The 16,172-nt window shown below is 40.4% G+C and overlaps 2 protein-coding genes and 1 long non-coding RNA gene across 3 annotated transcripts; 2 read left to right on the forward strand and 1 right to left on the reverse strand.

Annotated features, from left to right (window-relative positions):
• The first annotated feature begins 6,998 nt into the window (after positions 1 to 6,998).
• LOC121767229 (protein SKIP34-like) lies at positions 6,999 to 7,498 on the forward strand. Its single transcript, XM_042163454.1, has one exon. The coding sequence runs from the start codon at positions 7,078 to 7,080 to the stop codon at positions 7,390 to 7,392; it is 315 nt and encodes a 104-aa protein (XP_042019388.1). The 5' UTR covers positions 6,999 to 7,077; the 3' UTR covers positions 7,393 to 7,498.
• Positions 7,499 to 8,180: 682 nt separating this feature from the next.
• LOC121767228 (putative U-box domain-containing protein 50) lies at positions 8,181 to 11,559 on the reverse strand. Its single transcript, XM_042163453.1, has 8 exons — positions 11,312 to 11,559; positions 11,136 to 11,248; positions 10,937 to 11,067; positions 10,574 to 10,856; positions 10,079 to 10,219; positions 9,455 to 9,994; positions 8,678 to 9,367; positions 8,181 to 8,594 (listed from the first exon to the last, which is right to left on the reverse strand). Exons 1-8 carry the CDS (start codon positions 11,460 to 11,462, stop codon positions 8,412 to 8,414), a joined length of 2,232 nt encoding a protein of 743 aa, XP_042019387.1. The 5' UTR covers positions 11,463 to 11,559; the 3' UTR covers positions 8,181 to 8,411.
• Positions 8,912 to 10,463, forward strand: LOC121767230. The gene is made up of 4 exons (XR_006043057.1): positions 8,912 to 9,033; positions 9,476 to 9,708; positions 9,890 to 10,053; positions 10,160 to 10,463. It is a non-coding gene; the product is annotated as an uncharacterized LOC121767230 (long non-coding RNA).
• Positions 11,560 to 16,172: the final 4,613 nt, after the last annotated feature.

A 16,172-nucleotide genomic window follows, 5' to 3' on the forward strand; every position in this document is an offset into this window, starting at 1 on the left:
AGGATATCTCGTCGGGCCCCTTCGTGTTCTTCGTTCAGCCCCGCCAGAAATCGGAGCAGTCTCTTGGTGTTTGTGTATACTCTGAATTGATTTACCCCCTTCTCGCAGCAGTCAACCGGTTGTTTCTGACACCGGTCGATATTGATCCACATTCCATGGATTTTCCGATAATACGTCTCCAGATCCATATTCCCATGTCTAATTGTGTTTGCCTTGTCCTCCAGGTCATATACGAGGTAGAGATCAGCCTCACTCTCGTATGTGGTGGCTAGGTTGTCCCAAATCGCCTTGGTCGACTAATGATGAGCGAAATCCGCAATGATATCGGTTTCGATATTGTCCACAATCCATGTGAAGACGATTAGATCCATCTCTTCCCAGTCACCATACTCCTCGCTTCCCGGCAACGGTGGAGCTGGTTTTCCGGTTATATTGGAGTAGCCTCCCCTACTCCCTATCGCAACTTTCATCAGCCGCGACCACAGTAGGTAGTTCCCCCATTGAGTTTGAATGCAACAGTTACATTCTTACTTGCTCGTATCTTACTACTTGATGATTTTGTCGTTGGTTTCTCTTCGTTTGACATTTTGGGTATTGATTTGAATTTGTTTGCTCACTGGTTTTTGTTGATTTAGCCGAGATTGGTATGAGCAATGATGAAAGAAATTATGAGCCCTAGTTCAATGCCTGCTCTGAAGCCATGATAAAACCTGTTTTAGGGGAAATCGTTCATCTCATTCTTGTTTTTAGAATACAGATTTAAATGCCTCTTTATAGGCCCTCAAGAATACAATTAAGGTATGTCTAATTACCCTAAACCTAATATCCTATACAAGGTAAATAATCAATTACTAATCTTCCTACTAATTGTGATTGTAGGAAATCAGTCTCTTGATTGCTATAAGATCTTCCTTCCAACAAGAAGAAGCTGAACAAGGTGCAAGATTTGAATAAGAATGTAGAGAGCCTCAACAATACTCTTCAAACCAATTTCGCCAAGGCCAAAACCAGCATCGATACTCTGGCGGAGAAGCTCACTAATGTCAAGCTCGACGATGATCTTGAGCCTTCTCCCGATGTTGTGAAACAATTGACAGATGTCAATGATAATCTGTCAAGCAATGTCGAGGATGGGAAACCGGCCGAGGATGAGATACCCAACAGTTTGAAGGGAGATGAGGAGGCTGGTGCTGATGATGGTGGCCGCGCCACAGACAAAACATAGTAGTGTGAAAGAAGACGAAGAAGAAGAAGATGAAGATGAGTTTAGAGATGTAAGAGAAGTTTTGAAAGAAGACGAAGAAGAAGAAGATGAAGATGAGTTTAAAGATGTAAGAGAAGTACCGAGTGTAGAAGAAGAAGAAGAAGAAGAAGAAGAAAATGCGAAGAAGATGCAAAGAAGTTTGACATCCACGCAAGAGAACGTGGTAAGAAAGGCAACATCATTCTCGGGACGAAAAACAATACATAAGATACTCGAGGAGGAATCCGAAAATTCTCCAAGATACAAGGCCAAGGCCAAGGCGAAGGAGAAAGAAGAAGACGACTACAGTTGGCAGCAAATTCTCCTCAGCGGAATAGAGGATAGAGAGAAGATCCTCCTGAAAGAATATACCACAATCCTAAGAAACTACAAAGAGGTGAAGAAGAGACTGAACGAGGTGGAGATGAAGGAAAGGGACAGCCACTTCGACACCACCATACAAATGAGGGAGCTCAGGAAAGCCATCTCAAGAAGAGACCAAGAAATCACGAACCTCCGTATAAGGCTCAACGAAGACATCTCCGAATATGATAAAGAAGAGGAAGGCGCAGGCGTGACAAAGGACATGAGAGAGCCCCCTTTAAAGGACTAAAAGAACGAGACAGCGATGGTGTACATGGCAAAGAGCCCCTCACTGACGCTGGTCGAGGAGAAGCTCCGGGCAGACATAGACGCCATCCTAGATGAAAACTTGGACTTCTGGTTCAGATTCAGCACTGCATTCCACCAAATACAAAAGTTCAAGACGCAAGTGAGGGACCTGGACGAGGAAATGTTGAAGCTGCGAGAGAGGCGCAAGACAGACGGGACGCAGTAGCTGAAATCCGAAGTGGTGCCAATTTTCAAGCATTTAAGGGATATACAGAGCGAGCTGACAGTGTGGCTGGAGCAGAGCGTGCTGCTGAAGGAGGAGCAGATTCTCGTCTTTGTGTAACATACAAGAGGAGATAACGAAGGCGCTGAGGGAGGGCGTGGCGTGGAGTGGGACGAGATCAGATTCGGCAGCCACCAGGCGGCCAAGCTGCAAGGGGAAGTGCTCAACATGAAGCAGGAGAATGAGAAGGTGAGGGAGGAGCTCGAGGCGGGGCTCGATGTTACGGACGTCCTCCGTAACGAGGCCGGATGGCTAACTTCTCGGAGAGATAGGGTGATCGAACCTTCGACGTTCTCGAAAGATAGACCACGGATTGCTGATTTTCGGACGTTCTCCGATGAACAACAATTGGGAAACGAAATATGATATTCTTGTTACTCAAGACAAGTTTGTGGAAAATAATATATTCATTGAATGATTAAAATGATAACAAGCTATCCTATTTATAACGCTACTGACTTAATGAACAAGAAACAAATATCTAAACAAATATAGGAAAGATATGGTGAATAAGGGAAAACTAAATAATTAGAAGATCCTAAGAGATATGATAGATATGATCGTATCAACTCCCCCACGGTTGAAATCCACCTTGTCCTCAAGGTGGGAACCACGAAGCAAAAAAAGAGAGTAGAAAGCAGAAGCTTCGGCGAGGCAACTCCTCCTGGATCAAACACAAACCAAATAGGCGAACGTCTCCCATCATCACCTCCATCAACAATCAACAAAGGATACCCAATGTGGTCGGCAAAATTCCATCCCAAAACGAAAAGCTTGTCCACGCTTCCAAGAATGCTCAAACATGACGTGTCATTGCGCGGAAGGATCAACCTTGCGTCCTTGTCGAGCGATGTTGATTGATGATTCATACTTGGAACATCACCGACATTCAAATCCACGCAAACACAACCAATTACGGGCAGGTCGGTGTAAGCACCATCTCCTTTCTTGCCCCAACAATGTCCAACAACATTTTTGGATGGCACTTGAACAACATTGAGTGAGGCGACGACCTTCTTCACTTCATCAGTGGAATCGTCCTCCTCTACATCGTCTAACCATGCCTCTTCCTTCTTGTCTTTACTCATATCGGGGCTGCGCGACAGGTAGATTTCCATAAAAGATGAAACTTGTTGGTCTTCGGGTCTACCATCTCCACTTTCCCTAGATCCCCTATTCTCACTAGGCACGCCTCGACCCATGGCTTCTTTTGCTCCTGTCTCTACTATGGAGTCCTTTGAATCACAAAGCTCCTCTTCGCCCTTACCACTATCATCAACGCAGTCTGAACATGAATATGCAATCTGAACATCTAAACCCGATAAATAAGAATCGACTTCATTTAGGTTCGTCCCTTCATTCACATATCCACTCACATAGCTACCCAAACTCACGTCAAGTGTGGGGGAACGTGTATGAGTAACGACCTCTCCGTAACATCTGTCCTCATCAACATCCCTCCGGTAGCGATGCGGCTGTGGCAAAGGTTGGAATCTGGCACACTCAAGGTCAAGGGGCTCCACAGGCGTTGGTGGTTCATGTGGTGGTGGGTATCCCTGCTGTTCCGGAGGGTCCCAGCATGAGGGCTTGCGCACGGGCGACGGTTGGGGTCGTGGAGGCCAGCCAGTTGGGGCCGGTGGCTCGTGAGCCGACACTCGCTGCTGAACGCGATTTTCAGGCAGCTCCCAACGCCTGGTTGGGCGCGCCGGTGGACCATCAGAGACCGGAGACCTCACATACTGTCTCGGGACTGGCAGGTCCCAGCAAGTCTGCTTTTTGAGAGGCAGAAACTTCTGCTGGTGTGATTCTTGCGAAAACCAACCAGGGTTAGGGCTTTTGCGCACGCAACGCGGCTGTCGGGATGGCTGTTCCTGCTCCATGAACTGGTCCCCAGAGGTGGAGGCGTTGGCATTCTGTCGGGCAGTATATCCGCTAGAACTAGAGCGCGCGGGCAGCTGCTGACTGTGGGGCAGATAGCTGCGGCGGGTTCGCTGCGCGTACGACAGGGATGGAGTCGGATGTGGCTGTGGCTCCGGCGGCGGAGGTGCACGAGGGTAGCCAACACAGCGATTGGCTGCCTCCTCCGGATGGCAGCTTAAAAAGCCGTCAGGGATGTTGCGCGGCCCCCCAGATTGGTGTGGGCTGGGGTATTGTTTCCGACGACGATTTTCCACGCGCCGATCTACTGCGTCCATACGGGATTCCATCATGTCCAATAGGCGATTAAATTTTGCAAACATTGAGTGTATCTGGTGCGGGGGCTGATATTGGTGGTAAATAGCCATAACTAATAATAGGAAAAAAGAATGAAGTTGGAGTGCCTTCTTCGCGAATAAGTGGTTCGCTGTTATTGTGTTGGTGAAGAAGGTCTATTTCTTGTGCTGATTGGTGAAAAGTGGATATGGTTTAAATAAGGTGAAAGGAATAAAATAGGGACTTGGTAGCTTCTCTTCGTTGGATTGTTTTGTATGGGGAAATATGGAGGATTAGGTGTGGCTGTGATAATGGTACTGCGGCTGATATTTTTTTTTGATATTGGTGGATAGTTTGGGGGATATGGATGAACGAAGACGGAGGATGAGCACGGGATGAAAGCACCAGTTGTTACGGACGTCCTCCGTAACGAGGCCGGATGGCTAACTTCTCGGAGAGATAGGGTGATCGAACCTTCGACGTTCTCGAAAGATAGACCACGGATTGCTGATTTTCGGACGTTCTCCGATGAACAACAATTGGGAAACGAAATATGATATTCTTGTTACTCAAGACAAGTTTGTGGAAAATAATATATTCATTGAATGATTAAAATGATAACAAGCTATCCTATTTATAACGCTACTGACTTAATGAACAAGAAACAAATATCTAAACAAATATAGGAAAGATATGGTGAATAAGGGAAAACTAAATAATTAGAAGATCCTAAGAGATATGATAGATATGATCGTATCACTCGACCACGTAAGCATGTTGCAGCTGCAGATACAAAAAACGATGACGCTGCTTGATCAAGAGTTTGGGATATCACCGGAGCGGTCAGAGAGGAAGAGTAAGGTGCCACTTAGTTCCTTCATCTTTGGGAATAAGTCACAATCAAAGAAGCCTAAGACTTCTATCTTCTCTTGCATGCATCCTAGTAGGAAATACCAGGTCCTAGAGCTGGGATTCGGTTTTCCTCGAGTAATAACTCTTCTTCTCGACTCTTTTTTTGTTTTACTTTTTTTGTGTTCTTTGCTCTCTTGTACAGGAAATTCAATATGTGTGTTTTTCTTGACAAAACAAAAGTGGATACTTTTTAGTTTCCCTTCTTTCTGTGTTTACATGATTCGATAGTAACTAACTCCAGTGTGTGTGAGCCTGCTTGTGATAGTGTGGTAATGTCTAAAATCAAAAGTTTTAGATTCGTGTTCATTGTGACAAGACATTTAAACATATATTATATCGCAAAGAAATTAAAACAAAACTAATAAAGTAAGACAGATAGGGGAAGGATAGTAAATGTGGTGTTAGTGGATAGTGTGGATCCATATTATTAATAGTGTTTTTAAGGGACAGACGAAAATGGAAAATACTACATAACTTTATGCTAGTGCTACGGAGGAGTACTTCTTCCGTCCTAAAAAAATAGACTACTTTTAGTCTTTGGGTCGTCCACCAAATTAAACCATATGAAAAATTTTCAATGAATAATAATCCTACACATCATTTGTAATGTGGACCTCATAATCTATTAACTACTCATTCCACTACCTTTTCTTCATCTTTTTCTTACTTTTTCCTATCTCTCTTACTTTATAAATTGCACACTCGTATCATTTACAAGTTTATTATTTTTGAGGACGGAGAGAGTATTTTACCTAAAAAACTAACTCATGATAAAACTCAGTACTCCTATAAAATTTGTTTAATTAGAATAAGATTTAATTTGGATTGGTAAAACGTTAATTAGTACTACTGCTCATTGACTGGATTTATTTAAGCTAAGCAGAATACTCATTGATTGGATTTATTTAAGCTATGCAGAATATTTAGGGATAATTACATATTTCATATAAAATGTTTTACCTTTATTTCAATTTAATATAAAAATTTAATATAAAAAGTATTAAGTTTACATATTTTATACAAAAGTTACATTAACCTTTTAAATTAATACATTCCGTTAAATATTATAAACACCGTTAGTTAGTTTATAATTTTATCAAACTTATCATCATAATAAAAAGAATAATTAGAGATTTAATACAATTAATCACTCTAAAAAAATAACAGTCAATATCAATTCTTCCAGTATTGATCGTGGTTTAAATTCTCTCTCTATATGCTCTATTTTTTATTGTATTCTTTGTAGAACACCGTATAAAATAAGTTCATATTTCATCTTTACAAAATGGGTAATTTGAGCTTCAAACGGTCAATAAGTCAATATTTAATTTTTACAAAAAAGATTCAATATCTTTTTAGTTGTATTCTCCATTGTTACATGAGAAAGTTTTGACAATAAAATGCAATTTGCTAATTTAATGGTGAAGAGTGGTGATTTTTTTTCTGTGTTTTTCATTTTTATGAGTAATACAAATAACTGTGTTTGAAATAATTAATGGAAAGTTTTAACTTAAAATTTTTTGTACAAATTTGAAACATTGATGAAATTTTTTGTATGCATGATGTAATTAGAAGTAACGGTGTTAGTAGGAACTTAACGAAATTTATTATTTTGGAACAATAAGTAAACTTTTTGTATAAAATATATAATCTTAATACTTTTTGTACTAAATCGAAACTAAGATAAAACATTTTGTATAAAACAGGTAATTAGCCGAGTCAATAATGTCAATTAGGTTTTGCTAATGATATAGGTTATGTCGTGCCCCTTGCAATTGAGGTACAACTCTCGGACGAAATCAAGATACAACTCGACGAAGCCTGCAATTGAACCATGTGCTACGGCAACGACCGACCGCCGACGAGAGATGACCTCTTCGAGGCGCCGCCGCCGCAGGAGAACGAAGACAGGGTGATGGCGGTGGAGAATCTGAGGGATCGTCTGGCGGAGACGGAGGCACGGCTGGAGCGAGCTAGGGCGCGGGAAGCTGAGCTCAGCTGCTGCCTCGATGAGATGAAAAAGTTTGTCCGCGTTATGGAGATCCTCGAATCCTACCTCCGGCGCCAGTACGCCGAACAGCAAGATCGCCTCGCGCGCTTATACTCTTCTTCTTCTTCTTCTTCTTCGCTTTTGGTACCCTCAAAATAGCTGTTTTTTTATGCAAAGAAATTAGGGATTACTATATAATAGTGGAACTATTTTGGCTATGTATATTTCGGATATGGTGTTTAATTTGATGTGAATATCTGTTTCATTGATGGTGTTGATAAGCTTAGAAGATTGAAGTAGTGTTTTGTGTGTGTTTACATTAGGGCATTCGTTGATTTTGGGGATTTCATGTGGCTTTGACATAATCCTTGTTTCGTATTGCATTTGTGGAGAAAGAATCAAACTTGCTTGTATTACTGTGAGAATTTGAAGTATGGATTAGTTTACTCTTTAAGAAGAAGCTCATTGTTACATTTTTGTAGCCCTTAGATTTCCCTGTATTAGTATTAGCAGTTTATATTTTCCCAACTTCGTATATAGCTATGCCGATTCAGCTTAGGCATCCCTCTTATACGTGTGTGGTGGAAATGTTTCGAGCATTTGTGAAAAATATTTTTGAGTAATTGAATTGGACTTGTCTGGACGAGATGTTGAAAATTGATGGTTTGATGCATTGAATTGATGTTGTTATTCTGGAAACAATTATGAAAATATGAATTACAGTTGTATAGTAGATGTGGTAACTATGTGTTTGGACACATTCTTGATGTGTGCTCTAATGCACACTGATCTCCTCTGATGATCCAGTGACATTCAATCAAAGTGACAGATTACACAAAAAATGGATTACTTCAAATTCTGTCCAAGTATTTGTGGTTCCTATTTAAAATTATAAGAGATCTAGCATCTAACTTCTACTATATAATTTCAAGTTATGAATGCCGTGCTTCAAATATAATGCTCGTTGTGGGATCCAGAAAAAAAAATAATACTTATATGCCTAACTCTGCTTGTTCTTCTCTACATTTTGTGTGTTCCTTCGTTGTTTATCTAATATACAGGTAGGGGTTTCTGCCTAGCTCCCATCATGGAATATATAATTTTCACTGGAAAAGAAAAGAATGTAATGCGACAGTGGAGTGTTAACACCTTCAGTTCCTTGATGATACAGATGCAGTCTATATTTTGTTTCTCCGGTCCTCAATGAGAGACCGCAGAGTGTGATTTGGAACTAGGAGCTTGTGCTTCAGCTTTAAGTTAGTCATGGGTGATGTATCATGTCCTGTTTTCAGCCACTCGTCAATGGCTTCCAATTCGTAGGAAAAGCCATCTGCAGCAAGATGTGGATTCTGCATCACTTCCTGCAAATGAGAAGCAGTGAGAATAACAAAAGAGTATGGTTACTATCAAAGTGTCCGGTCAGCTAAAATAGATGGCATATTACCCGATATATCGGACAAAAGAAGGCTTCAGAGACATTGCACGAGTCCTCTGCTCCAGCAGCCTTTTCACAAGGCACAGATGACTCTCTGTTGCCGACTAGCTGGTCAGCTCTTCTCTTTACATCATTCATATCTGTTACCAACATTGCTGTGATGAATTCTTCAGCTATGCAGTTCTTAGACAAACACCTAGTTGCAATATTGGAAAGTTCAATAGCCAAATCCATCGGCCATTCGCCAGCCGTACGATCCAAATTTTCAATGGCTGCAGCAGGGTCCCCTATTGCACTCCAGTAATTACCTGTCAGAAGTTGCAACACCAAATTCCCAAAAGCCCGGATGTCTGATGTGATATCAGGTTTGTCGTATGACCAAGGACACTTTAGGCCGTATATTTTTGCAACATCAAACCTATCTAGGAGAATCTTGGAGGGTTTCAAGTTACCATGGGCAATTGGATTAGGCTTGACCTTGTGAAGGAAACCTATAGCTGAGCAGATTTCAGCTGCAATACGTACCCGAGCATGCCAGGCTAGAGGCTGGTGCTTTCGTTTCCAGCTTCTTCCAGTTGAGAACAATGCATCATGTAGGGTACCGTTGTGCATGTACTCATAAACGATGCAGCTCCGCTGAGAGCAGAAGCCGATCATAGCTAGTATATTAGGGTGCTGTACTTGACTATGAAGTTTCACCTGCGATTCGAAGTTAATTGTTAGCATCATTTCCATGAAGTAATTTCTTTTATACAAGTTCTGCAACTATGCTCATTTATACATAACCTTGTTTGTGAAATCTTCCAGGGACCGCTCGTCTGCTGGATCATGCAATTTAACAGCGACCGCCAATTGATTGATTCGGCCCCTATACACATTCTTCCCACGACAAACAGATTTCACCCTGAAATGCTCTGAGAAGTCTTCAGTGGCAGCTATTATTTCTTCAGGAGAGTACTCTCTGAAACCGAATCCAGAGCCGTTCAGTCTCGATACTTTTGCTATTGCATCCTTTTCTATGCAGAACTCAATCCTGCGCTGTAAGACGTTCTTCTGCTTTCTCAGTTCCTCGATTTCCGTAACCATTTCCGCTCTTGTTTCGACTGCCTTCTCTAGCTGAAGGTCAGCAACTGCTCTAGCAGATGATGACTGATGAAGCTTCAGGGAGAGTTCCTTCTGAAGCTCAACATTTGACTCGAGCTTGCTTCTTTTCTCGTGCAGTTCGCTCTCAAGTTCCAGTATTTCATCCCTCGTGCTTTCGAGCGTTTTGTTAAGCTCAACCCTGTTTACGATTTCTGCTTGGATGCAGGTCTGAAGCTCCTCAGCCTGTGGAAAACATAGTTTTGGTCCTGAATGATGGAGTGAGAACTACTTTTTTTTTACAAGTACGATTCGGAAGCACGATTTTACCTGTGCATTGCATATGATAGTCGCCCTTTTCGCCTTCTCGCGCCTCACTTTAGCAATATTTGTTATCTTTCTGTTCAGCAGGATTGTGCCTTGTGCATCCCGCATTGTGCGTTTCAGAAGCTCGATTCTCGCTGCAACATCCTACATAATTTTTAAATACTATGATTTTTATAAGTATGATTATACGGGACTGTGATCTCCAAATCAGTCTTAAACCTTCAACGCTGAACAACATCATTATAAAATATAATATGGAGTTCATTATAATGAATTAATAACAAACTTATAATGAACTTTGGATTTTTAATGCTTATAAATATCTGAATTCTTAGTTTGATATATAATATAACCCTGATCAGGCATACATCAAATAATGAGAAACCAGAATTATGAATACCTAACCACAAACAAGAGTCAAAAAAAGGAAAAGAGATTGAAGGCGAAATATGTGGAAAGTCAAAAAGAGGAAAGATCTAAAATTATTACTCCACTTACCATATTTTGTGGTATGCTAAGTTGTGTTAAGCAACCTACATCCATCTCTCCTTCAACTTGATGCAGAGACAACAATTCATCTGCATACTGCTCCATTTCATCCCTGCAGTTCTCCCACCGGGCCAGGGCAGACGCGTCCGTAAACATCCTCGTAACACCCTTGTCATCTTCCTCCTCGTCTCTCAAAACGACTCTCTGGCCTTGGCATATCACAAACACCTCGCACGATCTAGGCTTATTGCGAAGGACATAGAACGTCCCACTTATCGCCCCCCTCGATTTCCTACATATCACGCGACGCCCCACCTATAAACACTAACAAAAGAAGACGAAGAAGAGAGAGCGAGCAAGAGTGTGCGTTACGGTGACGAAGCCTTGATGAAGGCCAATGAGAGGACTAGTTTGGATATCCCAAGGCTTGAAATGGCTTCCACTATTTGCTTGTGCAAAGGCATCTCATCATGTATCTCCATTTTCATCACTTCTGCCTCAACCTACCACTTCAAATAATCACTACAACCCATACATATTTTTGTAAAACAAAAAAAAAATTAAATTGAACCTTGCCGCAAAAGGCTATGTATTGAGCAAGGATTGCATCCGTCTTGGCTTCCTCGGTTTTGTCGAGAAGCTTCAACTTGTCCTCGCTGACTGAGGTGCTCCGGAGCTTCCCAACTGCGAACGGGAAAGGGGATTATGGTTAAGGAAGAGATGAAGAATGAGTAAAGTACATCATACATGGCGTGTAGACGTAGTGTTTGTAGGAGGCGTTTGGTGCATGAAGGATGAGTATTCGGATGCGATGATTGGCCCATCGGCGCAGCGCCCACTGCAGCGTCGAGAAGCCGTCCAAGCCCTCCGTTCCGATCGCAACACACACTCTCTCCATCTCCGCCTCAATCTAACATTTGCCTAATGAAAATCATTTGTGTGAAAAAAGATAGGGAAAAGGTGAACCTTTTTTTATTAGTACATGTTTCATTTTGGCTTTTGTTAGTGTCGTAAGTTAACCAAATACGGCATTAATTCATGTTTAGAAATTGGAGATATGACTTGATCACGAGGATTTTCTTGGTATATTCTCTGACTTGGAAATATTATAACAAACCAAAATTACATTTGTTCAAAGGAATTTTTGAATTGACACAATAATATCCCTTACCTTTATGATAAGCTTTAGATATATGCTTGCATGGATGTATTCATATTCTTAACTCTAAATATATGCAAAACACAAAACACTTTTCAGTCTATTAGATCTTGTGATTTAACGATTAGATTAATGTCACATGTCATCTAATAAAGTAGATTTTTTAGTCTAATAATGTATATTTTAGTCAAATAATGTAGATTTTCAGTCTAATAATGTAGCTCAGCTCATAATGTAGATTTTTAGTTTAATAATGTAGCTCAGTTATTATTATTACAACCATCTAATTCAATGATCCAATAGTTGTAATTTGTGTTGCTTTTTACACGTAAGGATCCTAATATACCCCAATATATTTACAGGAAAAGTTGGATATAATCACCAACTATTATTACCAAAAGAATGGCTAACTCACAATACTGCTCTCTCCATCTATCATTATAGTCACATTTTAACTCGGCACGAGTTTAAATAAATATGATAAATTTTGTCAAATGGAATAATTGATAATTTTTAAAACTTTGTAATTTCTCATTCAAATTTGGAAAAGTGTAGGACAAACTATAATGTGATTGCACTTAGTATTTCTATGAGCAATTAACATTTTTAAATATTATTTGGAAAATATTAAGTCAAGGTAGTAGTTAGCATTTTCTTGATGTCGCTTTCGCATGGGATTCAAAAATCACATCTGTTGATTATGATATATGATAGAAAATTCTTTCTGATCGACTATTAACCTCACCAAATTCTGTATAGAAATTAGTTACAATTTTCAACACCTACTCTTAACTCTTAAGGCCATCCACACTAATGTTCCTCCACCGTTCCTAAACCGTTCCTTAAACTATTATTTGCGGGACACACTGTACTTTTTTACTCCATTCCTTAACTAAGGAACGAAACCTGCAACCCTCCGTTTCTTATCCGTTCCTTAAATTACTATTCATTCAATTTCATTTTTTATTTTTATTTCCAACCCAATTAAATTAAAACAAACACACTTCATTAAAATTAAAATAACATTACAACTTAAAATTCAAAAAAATAGAAAAAGACATTATTAAAATCCTAAACAAATAAAAAATGACATAATTTAAAATACAATTTTTTATAGAGACAACCAAGAATGAGTTTGTCCCACATCGAAAGTGGAACATAAAACATTCAAGGATGTCTCTATAAAATAGAGACAACCAAGAATGAGTTTGTCCCACATCGAAAGTGGAACATAAAACATTCAAGGATGTCTCTATAAAATAGAGATAACCAAGAATGAGTTTGTCCCACATCAAAAGTGGAACATAAAACATTCAAGGATGTCTCTATAAAATAGAGATAATCAAGAATGAGTTTGTCCCACATCGAAAGTGGAACATGAAACATTCAAGGATGTCTCTATAAAAGAGAAACAACCAAGAATGAGTTTCATAAATTCGCAAGCCCATCAAATATATATGGGCTAATACGAATTTCTAGTATTCATTTACTTGTAAAAATTGTTTTTAAATATAAAAAACAATTTTTATAAATAAAAAATATTTTTTTAAAAATTCATTTAAAAAAAATGATTTTATTGTGTCAGCGTGACGACGCCCACTCGCGGGCCGGCGAGTGGGCGTCACGCACGACGCAGGGCGAGCCACGTCGCCGAAGCGCGTGGCGACACAAGCTGTGCCGCGTCTCGCGGCGACGGCACCCGCGACGGCATGGGCACGACACGGAGACGGAACGCACCTCCGCAACGCGTCGCACGCCGGTTCTGTTCCGCCGGCACGAAACGCGGAATGCGGGCGGCCAGCGTTGCGGGTGCGTCTAAGTAAAGGGTACACAAAATATGAAAAAAAAAATGATTTTCCATGCTCTTTCCATGGATTTTGCTTTCGCATGCACAAGCGTGAATAAATATGGAGTAGTATGCAGGGTGGACGCAGAAATGAATATTATTAGTATCTGGCTATATTTTAAAAATATGTTTTTAGGTAATTTATATGATTGATAAGAGCTTTAATATAATTATATGTATAAAATAGGAATAAATTATAAAGAATTATTAAAAAATGTTAAAAGTGAATTCATTAAGGGCCGGAGCCTCTCTCTCTATGTTATAATCAAAGATAAAAAAATTTATTGACAAACATATTAAAAAATAAAATAAAAAGTTAATAGTTATTTTTATAATCTTATACTCCCTCCCTTCTCAAATATAAAGACTTTGAGGAAAATTTATTGACAAACATATTAAAAAATAAAATAAAAAGTTAATAGTTATTTTTATAATCTTATACTCCCTCCCTTCTCAAATACTATAAAGACTTTGAGGCTGACACAGATTTTAGTGAAAATTTAGTAAGTATGATAAAGAAAGAGAAAAGTAATTAAATAATATTATTTTATTAATATTGTAATGTGTGATGAGAAAATTTTTAAAAATTAGAGAGTAAATTAATTTTGTAATAAGGGCTAAGATTGTAAAAAGGAGACTATATTTATAACATTTTGCTGCGAATGTGTAAAAGCGCAGCCAATAATTTGATTAGGCCTCTAACTTCAATTCAGGTGGTACATATTGGAAGTATCGGACTTTAGAGCATTCACAACCGTGCTCTTGCCAACGAGTACGGATGTGGGTCTGGCCCCACTTTTTCTGCCTGCTCTTAAGCAAGAGCACAACACCCACATTCGTGCTCTTCCGCAAGGACAAGCACAAGGGTCTCACCATTCCATTATTCAATTTAAATAAAAATATTTCCATAAAATTAAAATACATTTAAAATACCCGGAATAATATTACAAAATACATTAAAAAATAAAAATTACATAATTAAAATCCTAAAAAATAAAAATTACTCCCTCCGTCCCCGAATAAGAGTCGCTAATTTCCATTTTGGGTCGTCCCCCATTAAGAGTCACTCTTCATTTTTACCATAAATGGTAGTAGGCCCCACATTCCACTAACTCACTCCACTCACATTTTATTATAAAACCAATATAAAAAAGTGGGTCCTACATTCCACTAACTTTTTCAACCAACTTTTCTCTACATTTCTTAAAACTCGTGTCCGGTCAAACAACGACTCCTATTAGGGGACGGAGGGAGTACATAATTAAAATCCTAAATATTAAAAATTATATAATTAAACTCCTAATCAATAAAAAATACATAATTCAACTCCTAAAATAAAAAAAAACCACTACTTGTGGCCGAATTTCGCCCAAATGTGTTTGATTAGGTCTTCTTGTAGCTCAACGTGTGTTCGGGTATCGCGCATTGTGTGTCTTGTTTCGATCCTCTCACCCACCGTCGTATGCACACCTCGGTGTGGGGGAGACCTCGCGCTTGAGCTTCCGGCTTCATCCTCGTCGTAAAAGCTAACCGCCCTCGGTCCTTCGTCGGCTATAATCATGTTGTGTAAGATAATACACGTGTACATGATGTCGGCGATATTTTTCACGTACCACAGCCGAGACGGGGCCTTCACAATGTTGAATTGGGCTTGAAGGACCCCAAAGGCTCTTCTGACGTCTTTCCGCGCGGACTCTTGACACTGCGAAAAAGAACCTGTCTCGGGTCTTGCGGGTTGCTGAGCGTCTTCACGAAAGTCGACCACCTTGGGTAGATACCATCGGCGAGATAGTAACCCATGTGGTATACATTTCTGTTGACGGTGAAGTCGATCGTCGGTGCTACAACATTCAACACATCATTAAAGAGGGGTGAAGAATAGAGCACGTTCAATTCGTTGTTGGATCCGACAACACCGAAATATGCATGCCAAATCCATAGGCGGTAGTCGGCGACTGCTTCAAGGATAAGTGTTGGGTCGCCGCCTATGTGGCCGCTTAAGTGTTGCCCCCTCAAAGCAGTCGGGCAATTCTTCCACCTCCAATGCATGTAGTCAATGCTGCCAAGCATACCGGGAAAGCCATGGATTGTTTCGTGAAGACGAAGCAACCGTTGGCAATCATTGGTGGCGGGTGCCCGAAGGAATTCATCACCGAAAGCTGTACGAACGCCCTCGACGAAGGATTCCAGTGGACTCACCGACATGCAAATACTCGTCGAAGAGGTCGGCCGTTTGCCCAGTAGCGAGTTGTCGGATGGCACACTTACACTTCTGCAACGCCGAGAGACTTTGTCGACCGACTGCATCTGGACCTGTTTGGAAGAATTCAACACGGGCGAACAATGTGTTGACAATACGCATAAACAAGCGCTTTGACATGAGAAAACGGCGCCTAAAGTAATCTTCAGGAAACCGCGGCGGGTCTGCAAAATAGTCGGCAACGAGCCTTTCGTGGGCTCCCTCCCGGTCACGATGGATGTAGCGACGAGTTGATCTAGTTGGTTGAGGAGGATGCTAAGACATATGCTTCATAAGCGGCACGATGTTGTTTGTAGTATTCTTGTTCTTCGCGCTCCGCTTCCGCAATGAGATGGGTGAAATC

Source organism: Salvia splendens, chromosome 15 (assembly GCF_004379255.2).
Source record: "Salvia splendens isolate huo1 chromosome 15, SspV2, whole genome shotgun sequence".
NCBI classification, from domain to species: Eukaryota; Viridiplantae; Streptophyta; class Magnoliopsida; order Lamiales; family Lamiaceae; genus Salvia; species Salvia splendens.